Source organism: Ictalurus furcatus, chromosome 23, assembly GCF_023375685.1.
Source record: "Ictalurus furcatus strain D&B chromosome 23, Billie_1.0, whole genome shotgun sequence".
Lineage (NCBI taxonomy): Eukaryota > Metazoa > Chordata > Actinopteri > Siluriformes > Ictaluridae > Ictalurus > Ictalurus furcatus.
In genome coordinates this window covers 3,893,719-3,918,654 of record NC_071277.1, presented here as the reverse complement: position 1 = coordinate 3,918,654, position 24,936 = coordinate 3,893,719, and the positions used below count along the sequence as shown (strand labels likewise).

The 24,936-nt window shown below is 40.1% G+C and overlaps 1 protein-coding gene across 8 annotated transcripts; it reads right to left on the bottom strand.

Moving 5' to 3' along the window:
* Positions 1–41: 41 nt before the first annotated feature.
* Positions 42–24,444, bottom strand: LOC128599809 (uncharacterized). 8 transcript variants are annotated; one of them, XM_053611779.1, is made up of 5 exons: positions 24,031–24,136; positions 14,974–19,795; positions 5,159–5,299; positions 4,746–4,803; positions 42–4,620 (listed from the first exon to the last, which is right to left on the bottom strand). In XM_053611779.1, exons 2-5 carry the CDS (start codon positions 17,215–17,217, stop codon positions 2,870–2,872), a joined length of 4,194 nt encoding a protein of 1,397 aa, XP_053467754.1. In that variant the 5' UTR covers positions 17,218–19,795; positions 24,031–24,136; the 3' UTR covers positions 42–2,869. The 8 variants fall into 8 exon arrangements, with proteins under 8 accessions (XP_053467754.1, XP_053467751.1, XP_053467755.1 ...); XM_053611776.1 differs by lacking the exon at positions 24,031–24,136 and adding an exon at positions 22,561–23,226; XM_053611780.1 differs by lacking the exon at positions 24,031–24,136 and adding an exon at positions 21,540–22,299.
* Between the last annotated feature and the right edge of the window lie 492 nt (positions 24,445–24,936).

Below are 24,936 nucleotides of genomic sequence, written 5' to 3'. Positions count from 1 at the left end.
CGCGAATAACATTTCTGCTCTGATCGGCGTGGTCTTTCCCAGGATGACCCGCCCCCATCCATCTCCAGGGCATAATGGTTTGATGAGCATGCAAATTATGTCATGGCCTTCACAGTCAACGGATCTCTGCCCGATCGTCAATCTCCGTCAAATTTTGTGCCATCGCAACAAAAGACACGTGAAGATCTTGCAGCGTGAGAACATTTTTTGCTTACGAGAAGTTTCAGTCGCCAAGCACGACTGAGGCAAAGTATTTATGAAGCAGCACAGATAAATCAAGGTTCACCATTTGTAAGTCGCTTTGGATAAAAGCATCTGCTAAACGAATAATTGTAAACGTTCACCGTTTGATCCTGGCTGGAGCGGATGCCGGGAATGTGTTACCTGCCCTTAATTATGCGGAATGGAAAACACAATAGCAACCTACAATACAAGATCGTTCTAGAAAATGGGCCCGTTGTTGTTTCGGCCAAAATGTTTACCAAGACATGGTTTAACAGGTTCGGTATGAAAGAACCGGCTATATTTGAGCATAATTAAAAATCTGTTGTCCGAATTGGAGAAAGCAGTCTAAATGTGCAAACGTAAAAAATATATATAATATAAAAGGGTTCGAATGTTCTCAAGATTCCTCTCGGACCGTTCTTTAGCCTCGTTAGACGTTACAGGAAGAGGCTCAGTGCTAATACGCACCCCAGGTTGTATTTATTTCCTGTTATAATGTAGCTTTTAGGGTAATTTCTTTAATTTAACGTCTCAATTTCCTGACCTTCCATTAGTACTGCGAATCACCGGATCCTCATCTCATATCACGAGGTTATACATTTGGAGCTGTGCACTGATGGATTTTGTCATTTCTACAGGATCAATGTTAGCATGTAGGATGAGAGTCTCTGAGCCTGAGTACCAGAGTGAAAGGTCAGTTCTTGGTCCACTCTTGTTCTTCTTGTGTACTACATCTCTGGGCTCAGTGATCAGGTCTCGTGGCTTCTCCTGTTACTTCCAGCGGTCCAGTTTCAGCGAGTCCGTGCCCATGATCGCCTCAGACTCCTGTTCTCAGCCGACAGGAGTGGAACCGGATGTGGGCGTCCGCTGTTGTAGCTCATCCGCATCAAGGTTCGATGTTTTGTGCATGTGGAAATGCTTTTCTGCTCACCACAGTTAGAAAGAGCGTCTACGAGAGTTACGGGCGAACTAAAGTCGCCTCTGGTAAAATCGGCGTCCCTTCTTACTTTTTATGAAGTCTGACATTTTATTCACGTAGACCGCAGTGTTTGCGACGTCTGCTGATAAACACTAGCGTCGGAACGATTCGGAGCTAGTGCTAGAAGTGGAATTTTCTGTGGTGAACACACAACGACTAGAATCTATTGATAAAATGTAATCAATATGTATAACGAACATTTAGAATTACTACTTAGAAGCATAATCTAAAAATCAATATTAGTTAATCATAATTTAGATGTATAATCAATATTTAGAAGCATAATGTAAGACCATAGAAGACTTTCTAATCAAGTTACGTTCTAAGTGTGTACCGAGTTCGAGGAATTGTGTCTTATTGCCAAGTAGTTGGTTTTTTTTTTGGGTATCATCCTGTACCTTTCTACACAGCAATAAATTAGCATTAGACATTCGCTGAAACTATTTCCACAATCAAAACGTTTTGAAGCTTGCAAACCAATGACAAAATAAAAGATAAGGCTTCCAGGAAAAAAAAAAAAAAAAAAAAAAAAAAAGAACCTCGAGCTAGGACGAAAGCCAGAGAATCATTAAGGGAGTGGAAGGGAATTGGGTGAGAGCCAGAAATTCATTAAAGTGTAGAGGTGAATTTAGGACAGAGTAAAAAAAAACAAACAAAACAAAACAAAACCCCGGCCTTATAAAAACCTTTCTAAAAAGCAATTAACTATGCATGCGCCACAAATGTAAGAGATGATATAGACATGAATAATTAATTGTGGCGAAGAAGGATCGGTCTGTTTTTTAATGAGAAAAGGTCAAACCATGAGCTCGCTGTTGCAGAAAGGTATAAAAGTGCGTGTGTGTTTGAATAATTTCGACCTTCTGCAGACTGTCATTTTTATTGTTTTAAATAAAGTTTCATTTCTTTTGATATCCATAACCCTTGGTCTCTGGGAGTTTTTTTTTTTTTTTTACTTTGGTTGGAGGGATTTTTCCACTACAAGACGAGCAGAGTGATACAAAACGGTGAAACGTCCCAGTGCGGGTTATATTAAATATAAACACTCTTGGAATGTGGCTCATCCAATCAAATTAGAGGACTGGACCCATGCGAGAAATGCACAGGATGGGTATAACTTCTGCGACTTCAATAAAATAAAATAATAATAATAAAAAAAAACCCCTGCATAGCAGCTATATGTATGGTTTGTTTATACTCGTACCTGGAGTCAATAATGCAATTTAAAATAAATAAATAAATAATAATAATTTTAAAAAATAGAATGTTTGACCAAGCTTGTGTAGTACAAATAGCAAAATTTGTTTAATCTTCACACCATATAAAGCATCATTTCAATATTAAACATTTATACATGGTTTAACATGTATACTGTACATATTAATCATAATAAAACCAAAATAGCTGAAGAGGCAGTAAGATAATAAAAAGTGAGAAACTGTAGTGAGTGTTCATCGATTAGCTCCCAAAACAGAACGGAACCAAGTGCGTAATTAATTATACGACCACGGCAAGGTTTTAAGGTGTAGAACCATATTAGAAATGAATTTTGACCCTGAGGCTGTAATTGGTGGATTATAAAGGCCGCTGCTTTGGCTAGGTCTCTGACAGAAACACTGACTCCGACAAGGAGGGATTGAAGAACCTTGAGGGTTGACTGGTGGATCAGCTTGTTCTGAACGAAGGACACAATCGACCTTCTGCCCTTCCCGATTCCTCCAGCGAATCCTGCTTATCCGTGCCCCTCTTTCTCTTCTTATTCACCGTGGTCTGTTCGTCATCTGCGTTCTCTTCGTCTGAAAGGAAGTCCGTATTGGAGCGGAGAACCATTCCTCCACTTTCGTCGATCGTCAGAGCGTCCTCGTCGTCTTCGGTGCTTCCTTGACTCTCATAGCGAGACTGTACATCTGTATGGTGCCTGTTTTTGGTGCGGTGGGTGTCCACTAGCCATTCTCGTACCTCGTCCTCGGTTAGTCCTACTTCCCTGCCAAGGGCTTCACAGTCTTCTCTTGGAGGAATTTCTGAATCAGCCTCATTTCGTGACTCGGAAAAGGCCCACAGAACCTGAGACTGAAACTCGCTTAGTACTGGAGGTCCTGAGGACAAGCTTGGATGAGTCTTGGTACTTTTGACAAGATTAGCAGGTGAGGGGTTGCATTTTGCAGGACTGGATTTGCCAACATGTGAACTCTGAAGGTCCTGAGTTGCTGAGGCTTTATTTGCATCAGAACGTCGTCTTTTGGAATTTTCCCCTACACTCACCCCTTTGGCTTTGCTCTGCTGCTCGTCACTACACACTATGCTATCCTCCATTCCATCCCACACTCTGTTATCCTCCTGTTTTAAACCCACCTGACTGATCACATCTGCTGTACAGGCTGTCATCTGTGATACCTCTTGGTCACAAGGCTCCTCTTTGATTTCAATTTTCACCTTCACTCCTTCTCCATCAACAGTTGTGTTCGTTTCTAAACGTATCGGAGATGCATTGGAGACTCCAGTAGCTGCCGACTGACTTTGGGAATCACTTGAGCCAAGTCCTTGAGCATGCTGCGCTGAGCAGAGACCAAGGACCGGCACAGCTTGCTGCAAAATTTGTTGAGGGCCGTCTGGGGTTGGACTTTGAGTTTGGAGCCCATTCACAATAAAAGGCATTAGCACTTGAGGCTGGGGTATTAGCTGAGTAGTTGAAGTCCCTAGTGGAGGAAAGACCGAGTTGACGATGGCGTGTGGAACAGAGTTTGGAGCTAATGTTAAGAGAGGGAGAACGGTAGACATTGCTTGAGCCGACACCACTGGAGCGGAAATCAACGACGAAGCGGGCTGCAGCGGAACCTTTTCCGCTTGCGTCACACAATGACCGGTCTTAGCACTAGCTAACGGTGTGGCGTTAGCCACTGTGGTGCCTGCCAGGTTTGCCACGACGATTCTGGTTTCTGTATTTGTTTTGGAATTGGTTGCGGTATTTCCAGCCTTCTTGGTACGACTCTGGTGCAACACGGACTTCAGATGGCTCTCCAAACCGAAGGAGTAAAAGTAAGAGACCTGGCACACATCACACTGGTACGGTTTGGTAGAGACATAAGGGTAAGCAGGAACAGGGCTTGAGGAATTGCTGTCGTTCCCTGCTCCTGTTCTCATCTTTTGCATATGAGTGGCTGAATTGAAATGTACGTGCAATGCTGACTTATCAGTAAAGTATTCCAGACAGGCGTGACACTTGAAAGGGGGGCCATCAGCAGCAGCGTTGCTTTCCTCGTCTTTGACAGAGACTTCTGTGTCACCATAGCTGCTTCCGCTGTTCCCTACCCCTGCTTCATCACACGCATCGTTTTCCTGGGAAGAACCATCCTGTTGAACTGCCATTAAAGGGGATGTGGTGCTTTCTGAGGAGTTCTGCTGGGATGTACCATCTCCTGATTTAAAAAATAAATAAATAAATAAACAAAACCCAATACCACAGACGATTTACATAAGCATGAATAGTAAATGATATCCATGTGTGAACGTTCCGTGATAGACAAATGAGGCTTAAACTTACTGATATTTTGTGCAGTGGATTCTCCGACTCTGCTGCTGGAACGATTTGTGTAAGGTGCCTTGAAGAACAAAAGGGAGTGAGGAAATAATCGATGGAATAGTTTGAGGAACTCTCAAATGCACACCATGTAACTCAAATGGAACTAATCGGTCAAAGATACACGAGGTCAACGCAGCATACAACTACTGAAAGTTTACTTTGCCCAAAATACTTTATTCATTCGTGTACGTTTTTTTCCCCCCAAACTACTGATGCTACTTCTCAGATGACTAAAGCAGTATCGTAACAAGTGGGCTCGTCTTCTTGGTATAAAATCTAACAAACATAATAAATCATTTTTAAAAAAATCACCACCATTTAATATATATTTTTTTGAGAACAGGTGGAAACAACAATAATATTAAAACACTCACAGTGACGAGTAAGTTAGTGAGACACGCTGGATGCACGCTGTGTTTTTTAGTCAGGTGCAAAGAAAGAGCATCGTTGTCCTTTTGATGGCTTTGACACAAGGGGCACAGGCGTGCTTCTGGTATGGTTTCTTCCGGTTTCTCCTAAAGTCCAAAAAACAAAAACACAATTATCCAATAAAATCTTTACCCATTTCACCAATCAGCTAGAATTTAAAAACCACCTGCCTAATATTGTTTAGGTCCTGCAAAAAGAGCTCTGACCCAGCGAGGCATGGACACTACAAGAACACTGAAGGTGTGCTGTGGTATCTGACACCAAGATGTTAGCACTTTTGGTAGGTACTAACCGCTGCATACCAGGAACACCCCACATGACATGCTGTTTTGGAGATGCTCCGACCCAGTCGTCTAACCATCACAATTCGGCCCTTATCAAACGCGCTCGGATCCTTTTTTTTTTTTTTTTTTTTAAACCCATTTTTCCTGCTTCCAACACATAAACTTCGAGAAACAACTATTCACTTGCTGCCTAATATATCCCACCCCTCGACAGGTGCCACTGCAATCAGATAATCAAATGTTATTCACTTTACCCGTCAGTGGTTTTAATGCTATGGCTGATCGCTGTGTATTTATTGAATGAGCGTGAAGTCCTTCGCACATGTAATGTGTTGCCCTGTGTGTCCTTCAGTATGGATCTGAACTGAAGCAGTTGTCATGTGATTATATCGCAAGCCAAATTTTCTCTAATCCTTTATTTATTTATTTTTAAATAAAATGCAAACGCCTCACATAAATATTGACCCTTTGAACGTTTCTACATTCTGTAGAGTTACAACCTGGAACTGAACGGACTTGGTCAGGTGTCCACAAACTTTTGAGCTTAGTGTACAACTCCAACTATCACACCCATATGCGGTTCTTCCCCAAACTGTTGCCACATTGTTGAAAGCACATAACGGTCTAGAATAGTCTTTGTATGCTGTAGTGTTACGATTCCCCTTCAGTGGAACCAAGAGACCCGTGACAATGCCCCCGTGCACAATTCGAGCTCCATGAAGACATGGTTTGCTAAGGTTGGTGTGAAAAAACTCGTGTCCTGCACAGAGCCCCGACCTCAACCCCACTGAACACCGTTGGAATGAATTGGAAATGCCGGCTGCACCTCAGACCTCCTGGCTCGACGTTGCTGCCTGACTTCACTAATGCTCTTGTAGCTGAAGCGACACAAATCCCCACAGCCACACTGCAAAATCTAGTGGAAAACGTGCAGCCACGCCAGCCCTTTCCAGTTAAGATCGGACACACGGATATAACGCATGTCATGCATCTACACGTAATAACCCCTAATATTAAAGTGGGAGGAAAGAAATTCAATATAGTTTGCAAAATCACTGATTTTTGGTGGATGAACTCCTCTAAGCCGAGTCAAAGCTGTGCTTTCCATTTTTAATAAAGGATCTAACAGTGCTCTGGTAGGTGTTCAAATTGAGATTTTTTTTTTTTAATAACCAAAACCTTGTTTTAATAGCTCACTGGTCTTCATGATGCGGTTTGTTGAGGTGTGTTCTCTAACAAACTCGGCTGTAGTTATAGTGAGATCACGTGATGCTTTAATTGCACACAGATGGAGGACTTTCAACTATTTGTGACTTCTGATGCCAATTGGTTGCACCAGAACTAATTCAGAGGTTTTGCAGCAAACCAGAGCAGCGAACACACACTGATTTGTACTGATTTCCATCCTCCAGTTCAACGTTATGGGCGATTTTGTGTAGATTTAATGAGATTAAACAGTACAATCCCAAGTCCATTTCAGGTTGTAACAATGCAAAATGTAGAAAATATGAAAGGGGGGGGGGGGGAAATAATTAAGCAATGCTCTGTAGTTAAATTGCTCCTATTATGGTTTTTCAAAATATGACCTTTCATGTAGTGTGTTATAGAACTGTTTGTCAATGTAAAAAGTCTGCACAGTTTCAAAAATCAAAACGCACGACAATCGGAGTTATCGACTCCCAAAAAAAAGGAACCGATTCTGAACAGCTGAGTCGAGTCGTTAGTAATTTCCAGATTTTACTTCCTGTACGAACCTACGCAGGTTTGTAACAAAAAGCCCCGCCTCTGGTCTTCAATCAGCTGCTCGCTGACAGACCGAGCTGCAACCCATTATGATAGTGGGCATTCCCTTTTTGAAACACGCTGCCAATGGTAGACTAATCACAACGGATTGGGACATCTGACCAATCAGGGCAGAGTATGCTCTCTGAAAGGAGGAGTTTAGAATGAATCCTTTAGAACGGATCATTGAATGAGTCGTTTTGACACTGGGGGGAAAAAGGTAATGCTGCAATTTAAATTAAAGTGTTTTTGACCTTGGACGCATGTAAATCTATCGTACGAGACCTTTAAAACAAATTAGACACGTTTCAAAGCCATAATAGGTTTTACGCTTTAAATGTTTCATACTCTATATGGCCAAAGGGTTCTGGACACCTGACCATTACACCCATATATACTTTTTAAAAACACCTCATACCAGATTTAGTCTCCCTTTGCTGTTCTAATACCCTCCACTCTTCTGCAAAGGCTTTCCATTAGATTTTGGGGCATTAGTGAGCATTAGTGAGGTCAGGCAGTGATGTCGGGCGAAAACTATGGCAGCATGGTTTTATGTCATTAATAGCTCAATATCTGAATTTTTAGATGTTAACTTGGGATGTGAAGTTCTCACACCGTAAAATAATTATATCTTCACGAGTTGAGATCTGTGGTCTTAGGATGCATGATCTGATGTTCTCGCTGGCAGGCAATTTAACGACAGCTGAAGACTACGGCTGCCCCAAGAGGGCATGCATTGATATTTTTATTTCGTTGCCATTTTCTCGTGATCACGACTTCATTTTCTCATTGTCTCCAGAGAACAAAAGTTGATTTCTCATGATGAAATTGTATCACGACACAATCTTGCACCTGGTGAATGGGACTGGTGGTGTGTGCATGCATGTTGGCGTCTTCGCCATCATAAATTTAATCATTTGCTGCTGTAGAGATGAACTTTATCTCCGCATTAATGAGGACCTGTAATATATAGAGGACCAAACCTGCAGAAATGAAAAAGAAATCATTGTATAACTATCCATCCATCCATCTAGATAGATACTGCCTCCCTCATTTCCATGTTGTACACAGAAAAGTAAAAAAAAAAAAAAAAAAAAAAAACCACGCATAAATATGGAAATAAATACTTGCGGGGGAAATAAATATAAAAGTAAACAAACAAATAAATAAATGGAAAAAAATTAATCGAAGAATAAATCAGCAAAAGTTAAAAGAATAAAAATAAATACAGAAAATAATAAATGAAGGGGAAAAAATGTTATACAAAAATACAATCATGATTAAATTTAATAACAAATTTACTCGTTTTATCAAGTCGTTTGTTTATCAAGTATTTATTTTCCTATTCTATCTATCTTTAATTTCTGCAGGTTTGGTCGTCCATACTATTATTCCCCTCTTTACAAGATATAATATAAATCTCAGGTGTCTCGAGAACGTGTCTGAAGTATCAGCTCAAAATACCCTATAGATCATTTACTATCCATTACACCATGCTGTAAATGCCCCCTTTTTTGTCTGGAAGCAAAAGCACGCTGTTTTCGTGTCTGTCTCTTTAAATGCAAATGAGCTGCTGCGTCTCCGCCCCTTTCCGGAAGAGAGCTATGCCGTTACTCTCATGCTTCGGATACTACAGCAACAACAAATCTTCTTGTGGGGTTATTATTTTTTTTTTCTTTTCTCCCAGCCATTTTGCAACGATGGATGAGCAACACACACAAAAACAAATACTGTAGCGTGTTATACAGACAGTAAGCGTTTTGGGGTTAAAAATAAAGGTGACATCTCTCTCTCTGGTCTCCGTGAATACAATCAGAGACCATGATGTTAGCCTCATTGACCGTGGATTCTGTAAACAAGCTGATTCGGAAAAGCAAAACATTCACAAAATAAAAGTGCGATACTTACGGCTTCTGGATCACGAACAGTTGGTATAGCTCCATGCTTAAGAATCAAGTTTTTAGCAAATCCTGCTTTGTATTGACCCTCGTTTATAAAGCAGTCTGGTGTGAAGTGATTCGCACAAACATACACGAATTTAGCTATTTTTGGGGGCGCATTCCCTTCAAAAATAAAACTGATCCACTGCGTCTTCAGTGGCTCTGATGCCGGGAGTAGATGAAGACTCTTATGCTCATTCTTACAGACAACAGCAGAACACTTACAACGCTTACGAAGCCGAGACATTCCTCTCATCACTTCAGCCGCTCCAGCAGCGGAGAACATGGCGGATTGTGTGCGGCTCACTCAGGGGAGGAGCTATGCTAATAAGGCGGAGTACTTCAGCAGTCCGTGACGTCACGAGCCTTCACAACACTCACAAGTGACAAAGTTTGCAGATCAGGCAGCGGGACATCTCCCCTTCTGAATTCCCAGGGCTAAATGGAGACACGATAGATAGCAGTGCAGGTCCTAATCCCTGTCTATTTGAATCATTAGGTATATAAAAGTCCTCTGGACTTCGTACCGCATCGTTGTATAGACGCAAACTGCTTTCACGAGCAAGTCTGAAGTCCACACTTCCTCCAATTCTCACAGCTCTCCAGAATAAACGCGGACTCTTACACTACTGAAACAAACACCTCCGACCCATTTGAACGCCTCGCTCGTCTACTACATCTGTAGGAAAGCACCACGTGCTGTCATGAATGATTACGAGACACGGACAAGTCATCGAAGTACTATAGTACGTTGCCACGTCACTGCTTGGTGTTACAATCCTGGACATATTACGTCCGACATGTTGGCATCGTCATGTGACCTTCGACGTCGCCATAAACACAAAAATCTTAAAGGGGCCACCAGATTAAAGCAACCGCAGTAATGGCAAAATCCACACCAGGAAAGTTAACTGAATTAGTAACTTAATGTGGGCGGGGTTAACCAGCTGAGGTAAATTCGTTACTGTTCGCTTGGCCAGCTAAGGCATGATGGAGATCACAAGGAAAAAAAAAAAAAAAAAAAAAAGGTTTCAAACGTTTTCTTGCTTAAACCTTCAAAAACTTAATTTATTCCGGTGTTGTTAACCAAGTCCTGTTTAACCATAGTGTAATACTTAAATAAAAAAAAAAAGCCGACACGGTTTTTATCTTCTTAGCTCGTCCGCACCAGTCCTGTTGCATTATGGGATTGTTTGACTCGCGTATGGTCCATGGGTTGCATACTGCAAAATATCACCCAAAATATCTACTGAGAACTCGGACATACTACCCCTCTGGCGTACAGAAATGATAGATGATGAGAAGTATAGATAAAAATTTAATACAGCAAATTGGGAGGCATTTAAATATATAAGTGATGTAAAAATGCAGTTGTTAAGAGGTTAGTGAAGAAATAGAGGAATTTAACGAGAAGATATGTAACAAAAGTACTGCTGAAGTTATTTGCAAAACAAAAAGGATCAAAAAGGAAGAAAATAGTACCATGGTGGACAAATTTACGCAGTCAAGCAACTAAAAATAGGAATAAGGAATTGAGAACACTGAAAAGAACACATACATTTGTGAACTATATTTTATATTTAAAAAAAGAAGCACAAGCTGAAGTAAGGAGAGTAATAAAACAACAACAAAAAAGGCTAATTGGAGAATTTTTTGTGAAACATATGGGAAGGAAACATTAGTCAAGTATGGGGTATGATTAGGAAGATGGGGGAGGGGGGAACAGAAAAAAAAAAGTTACAGTTTACCACTAATTAGTGTTGGAGAAAGAATAGCAATGAAAAACGCTGAGAAGGCAGACATGCTAGCTGAAGTGTTTGTAAAGGGCATAGCAATAATAACATCAGAGGACAAGAAAGAACAAAGCAGGAAAGAAAATAGACATAATGGTGAAAGAAAGGTCTTCTAATAATACTCTGGATGTGGAATTTTCATTAGTTGAACTGAAGAGCGCTATAGGAGGAGCCAATCAATCATCTCCTGGTAAAGACGAGGTGTATTATAATATGATTAAAAATCTATCAGACACATCTTTGAATATTATACTGCATCTGTATTATAAGAGTATGGAAGACAGGGAGACTCCCAACATCACGGAAGCATGGTGTAACTGTACCAATTGAGAAACCAGGCAAAGATTGATCAAATGCTGCAGATGATATGCCCAAAAGTATGCAAAAATCAGGGAACGAATGATTGTGTATAGACTAAATTATGTGATAGAAAAAGAAAGGAATTTCATCACCATACCAGAGTGTTTTTTTTTTAAGAGCGTAGCACAATAGATGCCATTATATGCTTGGAAGATCATATTTGAAAAGCACAGGTGATGGGGAAGTCTGGAAATTACTAACGACTCGTTTCAGCTGTTCAGAATCGGTTCCTTCTTTCGGGAGTCAATAACTCCGTTTGTCGTGCGCTTTGATTTGTGAAACTTTGCAGAGGTTTGACAAACAGCTCTAGGACACACTACGTGAAAGGTCATATTTGAAAAACCATAATAGGTGCACTTTAAGAAGTTTAGCAGGAGTCGAATAGGGTGCAAGGCAAAGATCTTTAAAGAGAATATATTGTGCATTGATCAGGTTTGCATTAGACTATGGAAGCATGGAGTATAGTTCAGTATCAGCAACACTAATTAAAGAAATTGAAGCAGTGCAGGTACGGTCTCTAAGAATTTGTCGTGGTGCATTAAGAACATCTCCAATACCTGCGTTGAAGGTGGAGATGGGAGAAATGTCTATCTGTTCATAGACTGAAATTAACAACGGCATATTGGGTCAACGTGAAAGGACATAATATGAAACATCCCGTTAAAAGAGTGCTGGAAGAAAGTTGGGAATATGGGGACAAGTGTCAAAAGTTTATGGCTGGTAAATATGCCTAGAGTTGATGTCACACTTAAATTTCAGGTCAAACAGCTGCAAATATATATATATATATATACACACGCACCGCTGGTAACAAAAATGAGTACACCCCTAAGTGAAAATGTCCAAATTGGGCCCAATTAGCCATTTTCCCTCCCCGGTGTCATGTGACTTGTTAGTGTTACAAGGTCTCAGGTGTGAATGGGGAGCAGGTGTGTTGTCAGCGGTTTAGACATTAATGGCTGTGTATTGAGTTATTTTGAGGGGGCAGCAAATTTACACTGTTATACAAGCTGTACACTCACTACTTTACATTGTAGCAAAGTGTCATTTCTTCAGTGTTGTCACAGGAAAAGATATAATCAAATATTTACAAAAATGTGAGGGGTGTACTCACTTTAGTGATATATACATGTATATAAATAAAAATAAATTCCAAATTTCGAAGTAAGCATAAAGAAAGAAACAACAAACGATTTCAGTATTTACTACAGAACTAATAGCCATTATATTAGCCCTTCAATGGCTTGAAGAAGTTAAACCAATGAAAGCTGTCATATGCTCTGACTCGCTGTCAGCTTTATCAAGCATTTTAAGTGGAAAGTCCAAGTCAAGGCCAGACTTAATATATGAGATCCTTATAGACTTGCTCAAAATCAACAATATAGGGACGACACCGAGTTTTCCATGGGTAATACCAGCACATGTGGGGGTACATGGGAATGAAATGGTTGATAGATAGCTTGCAAAACAAGCAGCTGGTCACTCAGAAGTAGATGTTCAATTTTCAATGATAACGATGAGTAAAGAGGAGGTCAAAGGAAAAATAAAGAGTTTTGTGAATACAACATGGCATCCTCATATGGGATAAGGAAGTAAAGGGAAATAATAGGAAATTATAAATTTTATAGTATACAAAAACAAGTAGGTATAAGAAGAATAGTCATTAACAACCGGAAAGGGGATACTGTAATAACTCGTACCCCAACGGGACTCCGACACTTTAAATAAGTCGTTGCTAAGGATAGGAAAACGTGAAACTGGATTATATATGAACTGTAATCAAGGAGACACAGCTGAGCGTGTAATACTACATCGTAAGGCGTATGGAGAAGAAAGAGGAAAGATTGTAAAGTAAAATTACAAAATTTACTTATAAAAAAAATATACAGAGTATTATTAGAATATATTAAGATAACCGGTTTAGATTAGATGAATATTCAAACTGGATAGTAGAATCTAAGTTATAAAAACTACACATTAACCACTCCACACACACATTGGTCAATGCTGCACACTCCTGTCCGGTAGGTGGCGGTAATGCACCATTTTAGCTGGTTTGCAACCGCCATGAAACACCAGAAGAAGAAAAAGAGGAGGAGGAGGAAGAAGAATCCGATAGCAATACATCGGAAGATTAACCTGAACCACAATCGCAAGCACGACGAGAACAGGACGTTTAGCAGAAGTATTTAAAGACAATAATGTGAGTTAGCCGCTTAGCAGAGGCCTACAGCTGTGCACGTGCACTAAAATACTCATTTGGAGCACTCGGTAAAAAATAAATACATAAATAATTAATCATACTTACAGGTTGTGATCCAGAGGCGCAAGATGATCCAAATAAAGTGGGTACAGCCCCATTTTTAATGAATACCCGTTTCGCGAATCCCGCTTTGACTTCAGCTAGATTTGAGAAGCACTCGTCAGTGAAGTGACGGGAACACAAGCGAAGGTCGGAGTTGAACTGCTTTGGTGTCGTTTCAAAAATGAACTCTAACCACTGACGCTTTACATCCTCGTCTTTTGGGAGGCCGTGCAAAGTGCTTTTGCTTTTGCAGCGCAGAAAACAACGTCTTCTAGACATGGCCACAACAGGAACCGAACTCTTTCAGGACGCAACTGCTGTACTGTGGTGTTTGAGGGCGGGACAAAGTGCACGCTGTTCGCGAGCAGCCAATGAAAACCAGAGGCGGGGTCTTTAAAAAAAAAACAAAAAAACAAAACAAAAAAAAAAAACCCATGTAGGATAGTACAGGAAGTAAGTCTGGAATTATACTGATGACACGGTTCAGTTGTTCAGAATCGGTTCTTTCTTTTGGGAGTCAATAACTCCACCTTCGTGAAGTTGGCCCGTTGTGCCGTAAAAATTTTCGTTTTTGCGGCTTCGGTTTTTGGAGATATTAAAAGAATATTTATAGGTCATTCTGAGGTCACCCCCCCCTCCAAATTCACCCCAAATAGTCCCAATCGTTTGTGCTCCGTTTGTGCCGATAAAAGCTTCGTTTTTGCGACTGTCTTGTTTTAAAAAAAAAAAAAAAAAACCCGGTTGAAGTAACACGGTAAAATCCAAACGCCAAAACAAATCACATTAAATACTCGAATTCACTTAATTACAGTGACGTGCGGTGAGGTTCGTGGCTGGGGAGGCACTGACTCTTTCAAAGTCAGATTTACAAATATATGAATTCAACAGAGTAGCATAAATTCACCATTCAACTGGCTGCTTGCACATTGACTACTGGTTATGTTTCATATCCCATATCAGCATTCTTTACACACACACACACACACACATATAGGTAAGGTACATATTTGGCCAGAGAAGAAGGTTAAATTTATAGCGGCTCAGAGAGAGCGTGTTTGCTCTGCACCCTCCCTGTGTTCTTAATTTGCCATCACAATTCCAAAATTCATGCTCATTCAATACAAATGGAAGTATATATACAGTCCACAACAAAAAAGACAAATGTAGTTTTATTCTTTAAAATAACTTCATTTTTTTCTTATCTTGTTTGATATCATTTTTAGATTTATTATTAAAAAAAGGGCTGGTCTTTTATTTTTGTCGTGGACTGTACACGCAGTGTATGCATGGTCTTACCTTTACTTGTAACTTGTAAATGAAGTCCATTCGCCTATCCTTCTGGACAAACAGCTCTATGACTTTGGTGTAAAAGTCCTCTTTATCTTCTTTTAGTTTTAAAAGTCTCTCGGTCTCAATAGAGATCATTGCCAGGGATGAAAGCCGTCCTTGGTCGGTCCGATTCCGACTGTATGTTCTCAGTCTTTTCAAAGCAGAGAAGGACCGTTCCACGGACACTGCTGTAGCTGGTATAGTGAGCACCAGCTGAAGTAACTTTGTCGCCTCAGGAACAGTCTTCATCAGATCCTTCTGGGCCAAAAAGCTGAGAAGCTGTCCAGGAGATTTGCATTCATTCCTCACCGTTTGTGAGCTATAAAGTCCGATGAGATCAGCCTTCAGTCTAACAAAGTCAAAGTACCTAGCATATTTTGACAGGCTCTGCATTTTGGTGTCATCAAAATGGTGTAACATTTCCTCAAATTTTGTACAATCAACCAAACCAAAGAAAGCTAGCTCACCGAAATGATCAAACCTAGCTTTCAGTTGAACACTGATATCGTCCAGAACATTATGAAACATTCGTTTCCTCTCATCTCTGACTGACTGTTTACTTTGGACACTATCCGTCAGGCCAAGTGTGGCGCATTTCCGCTCAAATCGCTCATAGAAACTGTCAAACTCCTGTCTCTGGCGTTCCACGACTCCAATTGTGTCGCGGATTCGTGCGCGACAAAATCCGATGTCCATCACGTTGCTCTGCAGCGCTCTAAAGAGTGCGTCCGTTTCACTGAAAATGTCCTCGTATGCCATAATGAAAAAGCACGTTGACGCTTTTGCCAGCCATTGATCATATCCAGTGGCCATCATTAGCGTGTCATTATCCCAACTACCTGGATTTTCACCCATAATATGGAATACAGCACGCAGATCAGATTGGTGCATGCTTATTGTCTGCAACAGCCTAGAAGTTGAGCTCCATCTCGTGGGCGCTGCTCTTGGTGAACGTCGCTTCACGACATCATCCAGTAAACGTGTGCGTTTCGTGGACTTCCTGAAAAATGTCCCTAGTCCCTCGACGGTTTTAAAAAAAGTTCTAGTCTGAGGCATGCATTTCGCTGAATGCATGAGCACCAGGTTCAATTTGTGTGCGTAACAGTGCGTAAAAAAGGCTTCAGGCACCTTTTCTTTAATCTTAGCCTGCACCCCATTGAGCTCTGATGCCATCACAGCAGCTCCATCATAAGTCTGAGCTACCAGCTTTTCCACACACTTGTATTTCTCCAACACTCCCAAGATGTACTCAGCTATAGCAGCTTCTCGTCTGTCATTACTCACGTCATCAAATCCCAAAAACGCCTCCCTCACTTCACAGGCCACTTCACTTATAGCCACATAACGCAAGATGACAGAGATCTGGGCTTTGTCTGTGACATCCGTTGTCTCGTCTACTTCTACAGCAACAAATAGGGCTGCATTAATCTCCCTTTTTATATCATTTCTAATCACATCACTTATTACGTCAATTAAATCGTTCTGAATCCTGTTTGATGAGCCAGAAAACACACTGGATGTCTCCAAATGTCTAGCTAACCCATCATCTTTCTCAGCAAAAGCATGTAATAGTTCTACGTAGTTGCTACGAGTAGGAGAGCTCGTGCTCTCATCGTTAGCACCAAATGCTAATTGTTGTTTGGCTAGGAAGCAAGTTGCGTTAATGAGGTGTTTTAAAACCTCTCGGTTTTCCTTTACCTTAGCATTGTGGGCGCTAATGTTTAGTCTCCGCTGTTCGTTCAAAGCCAAATCTCGCCTCGTGCTTCCAAAAGTTTTTAAAGCAATTTGGCTTTGAATGTGAGAAGTTGAACTTTCATGTCTGCTCAGGCTTCTTGGGATATTTTTCAAGTCACAGAATCCCGTTGTAGTCCAGACGTTGTCACTGGTTGTGAACAAAAGGCAGGGAAAGCAGAAAAGGCGGTTTCTCGAAGCACAGCCACACAGCCAATCTTTTCGGGTGTACCACTCGGTGTGAAAAGAGCGGGTTATCTTCTGTCCCGTCGTTTGAAGCAAATCTTTTAGCTCCGGCGTCGGTCTTCCATTATTTATCACTTCCAGTTTTGACTGAAAGTCCAGTTTTGAGAAATGTTTTAGCTTATCTATATAATCTTCCATTTTTGCAGTCAGGGTAAAATAATAATAATAATAATAATAATAATAAATAAACGGACTGACTTTCTCTACTTGCCTTTTTTTTTTTTTAGGCAGCATATTACCCACAATGCAATTTGTCTGTAATACATGAAGAAGAAGAATTGCAGGACAAGCCCGTATGCTCACACGCGCCCCCTTCAGTGAGGCAGAGGTACTGGCTGCCTCCCCTCCTGCTTTTTCACCACGGCATTATGTCAGATCAGAAAGACTTTTAAGTTATACACATACGTGAAATACGTGACTTAGACTATGGAATGTGAGGACATATGATAAAAGTGGGTACAAACATTACATTGGTGGCATAGAGAGAGAGATCAATTGCACGTGCTCAAGTTGAGCAAAAAAAAAAAAAAAAAAAAAAAAGGAGCAGCTCAACCTAGTTTGTGAGGGGAAAAAAAAAATCACTGGAATGATTGGAATCATACAATAATTAAATTTCTATCACAGATCAGTGGACAAATATTTATTTATTTTTAATCATTATCATTTTTTACATATCATGATGACACAGGGGAGGCACTGCCTCCCCAGCCCGCACGTCACTGCTTAATTGTTACATATCCGCTGTGTGTTTTCATCTTTTAAACGGACACGGTGGATCACAGGATGTGTGAAATGTAACACGGACTCCAAGGTAAGTGTGTGCGTGCGTGTATATATAATGTCCACGTGGATAATCCTGACTCCAAAAATGTCACACAGTATAAACTTGTTTTCATGTATTACTCTATTTGCCAGAATACAAGGAAAATATAATATAGTAATAATATAAGGATATTATATCTTCTATTAGGACCAATATGGTAATGTTGACCCCTAGATTCACAGTGTATTCAAAAAACTAACATGGGTACCATGTGCAGCTGTAATTAGCATTTCATAGCTCCATTAGCCATATTAGTATTAGCAATGAGTTTTCTGTTCAATAAACATTGACCATCTTAGCACTCTTGAATGTTGTACCATTATGACTGAAATTAACTAATAATATTGTAACTGACCGTGTTAAAACATTGTACTTACACTGGCCAGAATTTTGATTTAGTAACTTTATCTACTTTTCCTATACTAACACCACTAATTTCCACAAAAGCATCTTGAACTGAAGTGACACTTACACCTAGTGGTGGCAGTGAAGTGTAACAGATGATTCTCCTTGTAAATAAATGAAAAGTTCAATCCTGAGAGACCAGTGAATGAAGTAAAGATAACTGTTTATTGAACAAATGAGGATATGATTTGTCTGGACAGTCTTCGGCAATTCGACTCTAAAAGAGTGCTCACACCGAGGAGATTTGCGCCTATAAGTCGATGTCTAATGTTTTAAAAAAACGGAAGCGGCACAAACGGAGCACAAACGATTGAGACTATTTGGGGTGAATTTGGAGCGTGTGTGTGTGGGGGGGGGGGGGGGTGAGTGACCTCAGAATGACCTATAAATATTCTTTTAATATCTCCAAAAGAATAATCTCCTGATATGCAACGAAAAAAGTTACAGTTTTAAAAGGAATATAATATCAAGCGTCATTATTGGACTAAACACGGAGAGCAGTACGAGAAGAATGAGGGAGATGAGAGGGCAACACGAGCCATGCGGCTACAGAGAGGATTTATATCTCAGCAAAGTATTTCTCATAAAGCCAAAAAGGATGTTGATACTGCAGTCCAGGCAAGTTATGTGGCGAGTGAATTAATCGCCAATGCCGGAAAAGCCATTCACTGAAGGCCCGTTTCTGAAGGACTGTGTGATGAAAGTTGCAGATACTTTATGTCCAGGAAAAAAAAAAGAGCTTGTTCAACAATATAGCGCTATCGGCTAACATGGTGGCGGAGCGGATCAGCGAGTCATCAAGTGACATTTATGATCAGTCACGTGATAAAGTTAAAGTTTTCACCGCATACTCTGTGGCGCTCGATGAAAGCACCGATAAAACTGACAATGCTCAGCTCGCGATTTTCATAAGGCGTATTAATGCGAAGTTCGAAGCGACAGAAGAGTTGCTAAGTTTGTGTCCAATGCACGGCCGCACCACATCCGAAGATATTTTGAAAACGTGAAAGCCAGAAATCTCCATAAAACTGAGATTGTGGAAATGTCAGCTTTCTGTAAAACACCTTAGCCATTCCCCATCATGCAGATCTCTTGTGGAGGAGGGCACATCATTCAGTGGTGATAAAGATACATGTGCTATTGACAACCTACTGCAGGAATTCGATGATCGCTTTGCTGATTTCAAGGCACACCATGACACTTTCCAGCTGTTTGCAGACTCCTCCTCGGTCGATGTGGAGAGTGTCCAAAGTGTCTTGCAAATGGAACTTCTTGACTTGCAGTGTAACAGTGAACTCAAAAGTAAATTCAGGGAGGCGCAGGAAAAAGCAGAACTCATTGGACAATTTCTGAGACACTTACCTCCATCCTTCCCAGAACTGTTAAAAATGTTCAATCGGTTAACGTGCCTTTTTGGAAGCACATATCTGTGTGAAAAACTTTTCTCAACAATGAACTTTAATAAATGCAAGTACAGGTGCAGGATTACTGACGCTCATCTCGAAGCTGTACTTAGGGTTTCGACTACAACCTCCATCAGGGCAAATCTACCTCAATTGTGTGAGAAGCAGCGCTGTCAGGTGTCTGGCAAGAATTAAAACAAAACAAAAATGTGTGTGTGAGAACTATTACATTTATATTAAAATTGGTACCAAGTTATTGTTAGGGTTATGTTTACTACTACTAAATTTGTTTAATAAAATATGTTGGTAATGGTAATAATAATAATAAAAAAAGAAGTACATTTTAAGAATATTGCACTTTCTTAGAGTACTTTAATGCTCTTGCGGCCCACCTCTGAGATGACAGTACCAAAAGTGGCCCCAGGGCAATGTGAGTTTGAGACCCCTGGTGTAAAGCTTGGTATACAGTGGATAAATTTGACATCAATAACAAAATAAAAGAAGATTCCTTTAAAATAATGTATATAATATATCCAGTAAAACATGTGCTGGAGCACTTTAAACTAAATACTAAAATGTTGATTACTCTTGCAACTTTTGTAAAGGTGACAAAGAAACCATTTATCACTCATTTTTCCATTGCATACACACACACACACACACACACACACACACACACACACACACACACACACACACACACACACACATTCTGGATTGATGGGACATTGTAGAACATTTTAATTAACAAGAACTTGAATCTTGCTTTACAGCTTAGTGGATTGGAAATATTGATGACGACACACTTCAATGACCGTGGAACTGAAAGATAAAACATATCTTCTAAATGAAATGTTTGATTTTTTAATGGGAAAGTTTTCCTAGAATGAAATGGTCTGATTCTAATCCAAATTTCTTTCACTTTAAAAATGATTTCAAGCATTATTGTAACGCTTTAACTCCTTCATGCATAGGATCCACACTTCTTATTTAAGCTTTAGAAAATATGAGCTGTAAAATCACCTCAGTCGCTTGAGAGCATTACTGTAAATTAACGTAAACCTCTGTAGCTCTCGACAATTTGTTCTTCTCAAACTATACCAACTTTCTACATAAAATTTTAAAAAATATATATAATATTGTGTTGGACTTCTAAAATGTTCTTCAATATTATATTATATTTTAGACCTAAAAAAAAATTTGACATTGGAAAATGCAATTACATTTTTTTAAAAAAGATGATTAATTCAGGCATACTGATATTTAAGCCCCGCCCCCCTCCTCCTCTTCGTGGACAATCCATTTACTTTTTAACACCAGTAATATTTAGCCAGAATCAAAAAAATTCGAATTAATTTCTCATGCGATTTTAAGTTAAAAAAATAGATAAAAATAATTATATAATATATATTTTATATATATATATATATATATATATATATATATATATATATATATATATATATATATATATATATAAATAAATAAAAGAATCTGGATATTCATATAAATTTCTGCATGAAAGGGTTAAATGAATGTAAAAGTAAAAAGGCTTTTAGAGCTTATAACATTGTAAACAAATAAGATATTACAAGTATTATTTTCCGCTTTATTTTATTTTTATTGTATTGTACTCTGGCATCTGCTACTATCTCTATTTTTTTCTTACATTTGAATGAATATTTTCATTGTTAAAAAAATAAATAAATAAATAAAAACTTGAAGCGCGCGTCAATTATTTGATGGGTTGACGTAATTTCCACTGAAACAGGAAGTCAGGGCGGGACATATCGAGTGACCCCGCCCCCTTTTAAAATAGCCAATAGCGTTTAGTTTCCCCTCACAGACCGGGAAGCCGTACTGGACAGTTAGTATTACGGATGCGAGCGCGAGCAATAACGATAATTATCACATGAAATACTCACTCGTGTCGGAAGCGGTGACCCTACAGTGTATAGAGTAGGAACGGCTGTCTCTGCCAGCTGAAGGTGGCTCGCAAACCCTGCGGCGAACATCCCAAAATTGACGAAGGAGTCCTCGGAAAAATGCCGGTCACAAAGCCGTGAACTGACGCAAATACTTCCTTCATCATACGGCATGAACTCCAGCCATTTCCTTCTCAACCACCGTACAGTTGGAAAACGGAACAAAATGCGCGCGTTTGAACAGCCAAGGATACATTTACGCCCCATGCTCGCGGATCTGATTTCTCTCACTGCACAAGGTGATGTTTATAATATCGGGGGCGGGACGCTTCAGATTCTACAGCGTGTTTGATTGGACAGAAAATCCGACGAGAAGCTGAAGTGCAGAATGGAAGTCATTAAAACTGTCGAGACTGTAAAATTCGAATGCATACATCTCCGAAATACGAGTTCTCTCACTGTCTTGGAGCACACTAGCTTATAAACAACCTTAAGGCCTTAACATTCATACTAAAAGCCGCACAACTTTAGAGGACATCCCATCATCTATTCAGACATGGAGACTACTTGTTATCGCACAGCCTGTTATAGAAGTGGGATCAGTTCATACGGTGTGACGTCTAATAAATGTTAAAATACCGCTTGTCTAGAAAACTACGGTCTACGTACGGTCATGAACTGTACTACATGGGTGTGGGACTTTTATTTTGACACGACGTCACGGTACGGAAGTGCTTTCCGCTTCGAAGGGGCTGTTAATAAAGCGACGTTATCAATATTAAAAGCCGTTATTTGGGATTAAATCCAGTAAGAGATAGAGATGAATTTTTACAGAGTGTAAGAAGTAAGTGCATGTTGACACTTATATCTCGCCGCTGTGGCATAATCTAAATAAATATCTACCGTTAGACAGATAGCATTAGGCTGGAGCAGAGTGCTAGTAGACCGTCAGAAGACACTTGGTTAGGAAAATGTGTGCGTGTTCTTTAAAGGTATAACGGTGAATGAAATGAAGGTTTACCTGTCGAGTCCTGCTCGGTGCTGGGAACTCTAGATGTACGGCTATGGTGGGGACAGCGTTAGGTTTAAGAATGAGCCTTTTGCCGAAGCCCATCATTTTCTGCCGATAATTAGTGAAACATTCCTCTGTGAAATGAGCGCTGCAGATCCTTATACGATCCAGATTTTTTAATTGAGGCACCGTGCGGTTTTTGTAAATGAAATCGATCCACTTCTGCCGTATCTCCGGATCCTTTGGAATATAATGCAGTGATGCCCCAGAGCCTGCATAACATCCCCGACACATGCAGTCCGTCATTCTGTCAACTTCAGTTTTCTACGTTGCTACCGTGAACAGGTTTCCTATACCCTCCTGTAATGCCCTGTATTTGCATATCGGAACATGATTGGCTTTTATGTTCTTTTGACGCAATAACGCTTTCCTGTCACGTGTTCAATCCTAACGCCCCGTTTCTTAGCAACCCGTTTCTTAACAAAAGTCGCACACTGACTATTCAAATAAATCGCCCGAATTATGTTTTTATTAGTATTTTATTTATTTATTTATTTAAAAAAAAAAACACAATTTCACAATGAATGTAGGTTTATATATAGTTTGGAATTTAAAAATTTCCCCATTTACTCTTCGGTATTGCTGTGTAAACAATAGAAAACCACACTTCCGGTATGACGCATACATGAGGTCAGAGTTCACTCACGAAATGAACCCAAACTGTAGATAAATTAACAACGGATGTAATAATGTGAAGTACACAAGTGCACAATCTAATTATTTCACACACTATTTAGGGAGGACGAAACTATTTGTAACGCAGCCCGTGTGCACGCGCTCAGGCATTAGGCAGGAAGCATTTCTGCTTATGTCGAAAGAATACGAGTATAACCGCCTTTCAACCGCATCTTTGTATATAAAAATACCATGAGTGCATTTTTAAAAGCTTCAATAAGGGAAATAAATAGAATAAAGCTGCGGTTCTGGTGTTAACACAGTCTGTAACTAACATAACCTCGCCGACCTGTTTATCCTGAAATGACTGTGCACAGCTACATCGCCCCTTACGGTAACGCGTTTGCTTTGCTCGCTTGGAGAACCGTAAAGTGCTTTCAGCTTCAGTAAACACACCACCGAACCCTAAAGAAGCTGTCCGACCATCAGAAGGTGTTAAGAGCTTATCATTATATTTTACATTCATACACGCAGATAGCTTGGATATTATAGTAGGATTATTCCGTAAGTATTTTGTACGTGTGTGTGGTTTTATCTACAATTTTATTGTGACCTATTAGAAAATTCATCCAGCAACTTCAACTACAGGTGGCATGTTTGAATAGGATTATGATCAATCATTAGGTTTATCATTCATTCTAGGCTTATTATTAATCCCCTCCCTTCAAAGTCTACCTCATAATCTTTTTGAAACCGCCACTTTTGCATGGCTGTGAGAAGAAGGGAGGGGAGTGGGACACATACCTCATTTGAAAGGGTGGAAAAATCCTCCGGACTTGGTACCGCATCATTGTTTAGACGCAAACTCCGTTCATGAACGAGGCCGAAATCCACTTTTCTCCAGTTCTCGTAGCTCTGCCGAGAGAAATGCTTGCTACACACGAACAGTTTCGATGCGTCGGTAGTTGATGGCCAACCAACAGCCCGCAGCCAGAGTCTAGCCCTGGTAGCATCGCGGGGAAAGCTATGCAACCCGCTGGAACTCCTGCACCACCCAAACAAACACCTGCGACCCATGATCGCGCCTCTCATCTACTACTTCTGTCTAGGAAAGCACACGTGCCGGCATGAATAATTAAGAGAGCACGCGCGTCTTCTCATAGGATAAGAACACGCAGGCTCATGAATAATTATAAGACACCGACGCGTCAGCGAGTACACTGCCACGTCACTGCCTGTGACGTAGCCACGATGTAGATTTTAAAACCGGAAGACGAAAATAGCGGGGCGGAGCGGAGCGGGGCGGGGCGGAGCGGGGCGGGGCGGGGGCGGGGGGGTAGGGTAGTGTATTTGTAACAAAAGAACAGTAAGCAGCAAATATGATATTTACTTTGTATTTACTATATACGTGTGTATACACACACACGCATATGTATGTGTATGCGTATATATATATATATGTGTGTGTGTGTGTATATATGTATGTGTATATGTATATACATATGTATGTGTGTGTATATGTATATACATATGTATGTGTGTGTGTGTATATATATGTTGCATTTTTGTGGTGTTATGTGGCCCAACACAAGGCAAAGTTACTGTTACCACTTTATTTCTCTTACCCACAGCAAATTATCATCAATTAAAACTTAATTTATTAAAGAATGACACATCATATGTTTAAGCATTATCATTGCATGTGACATT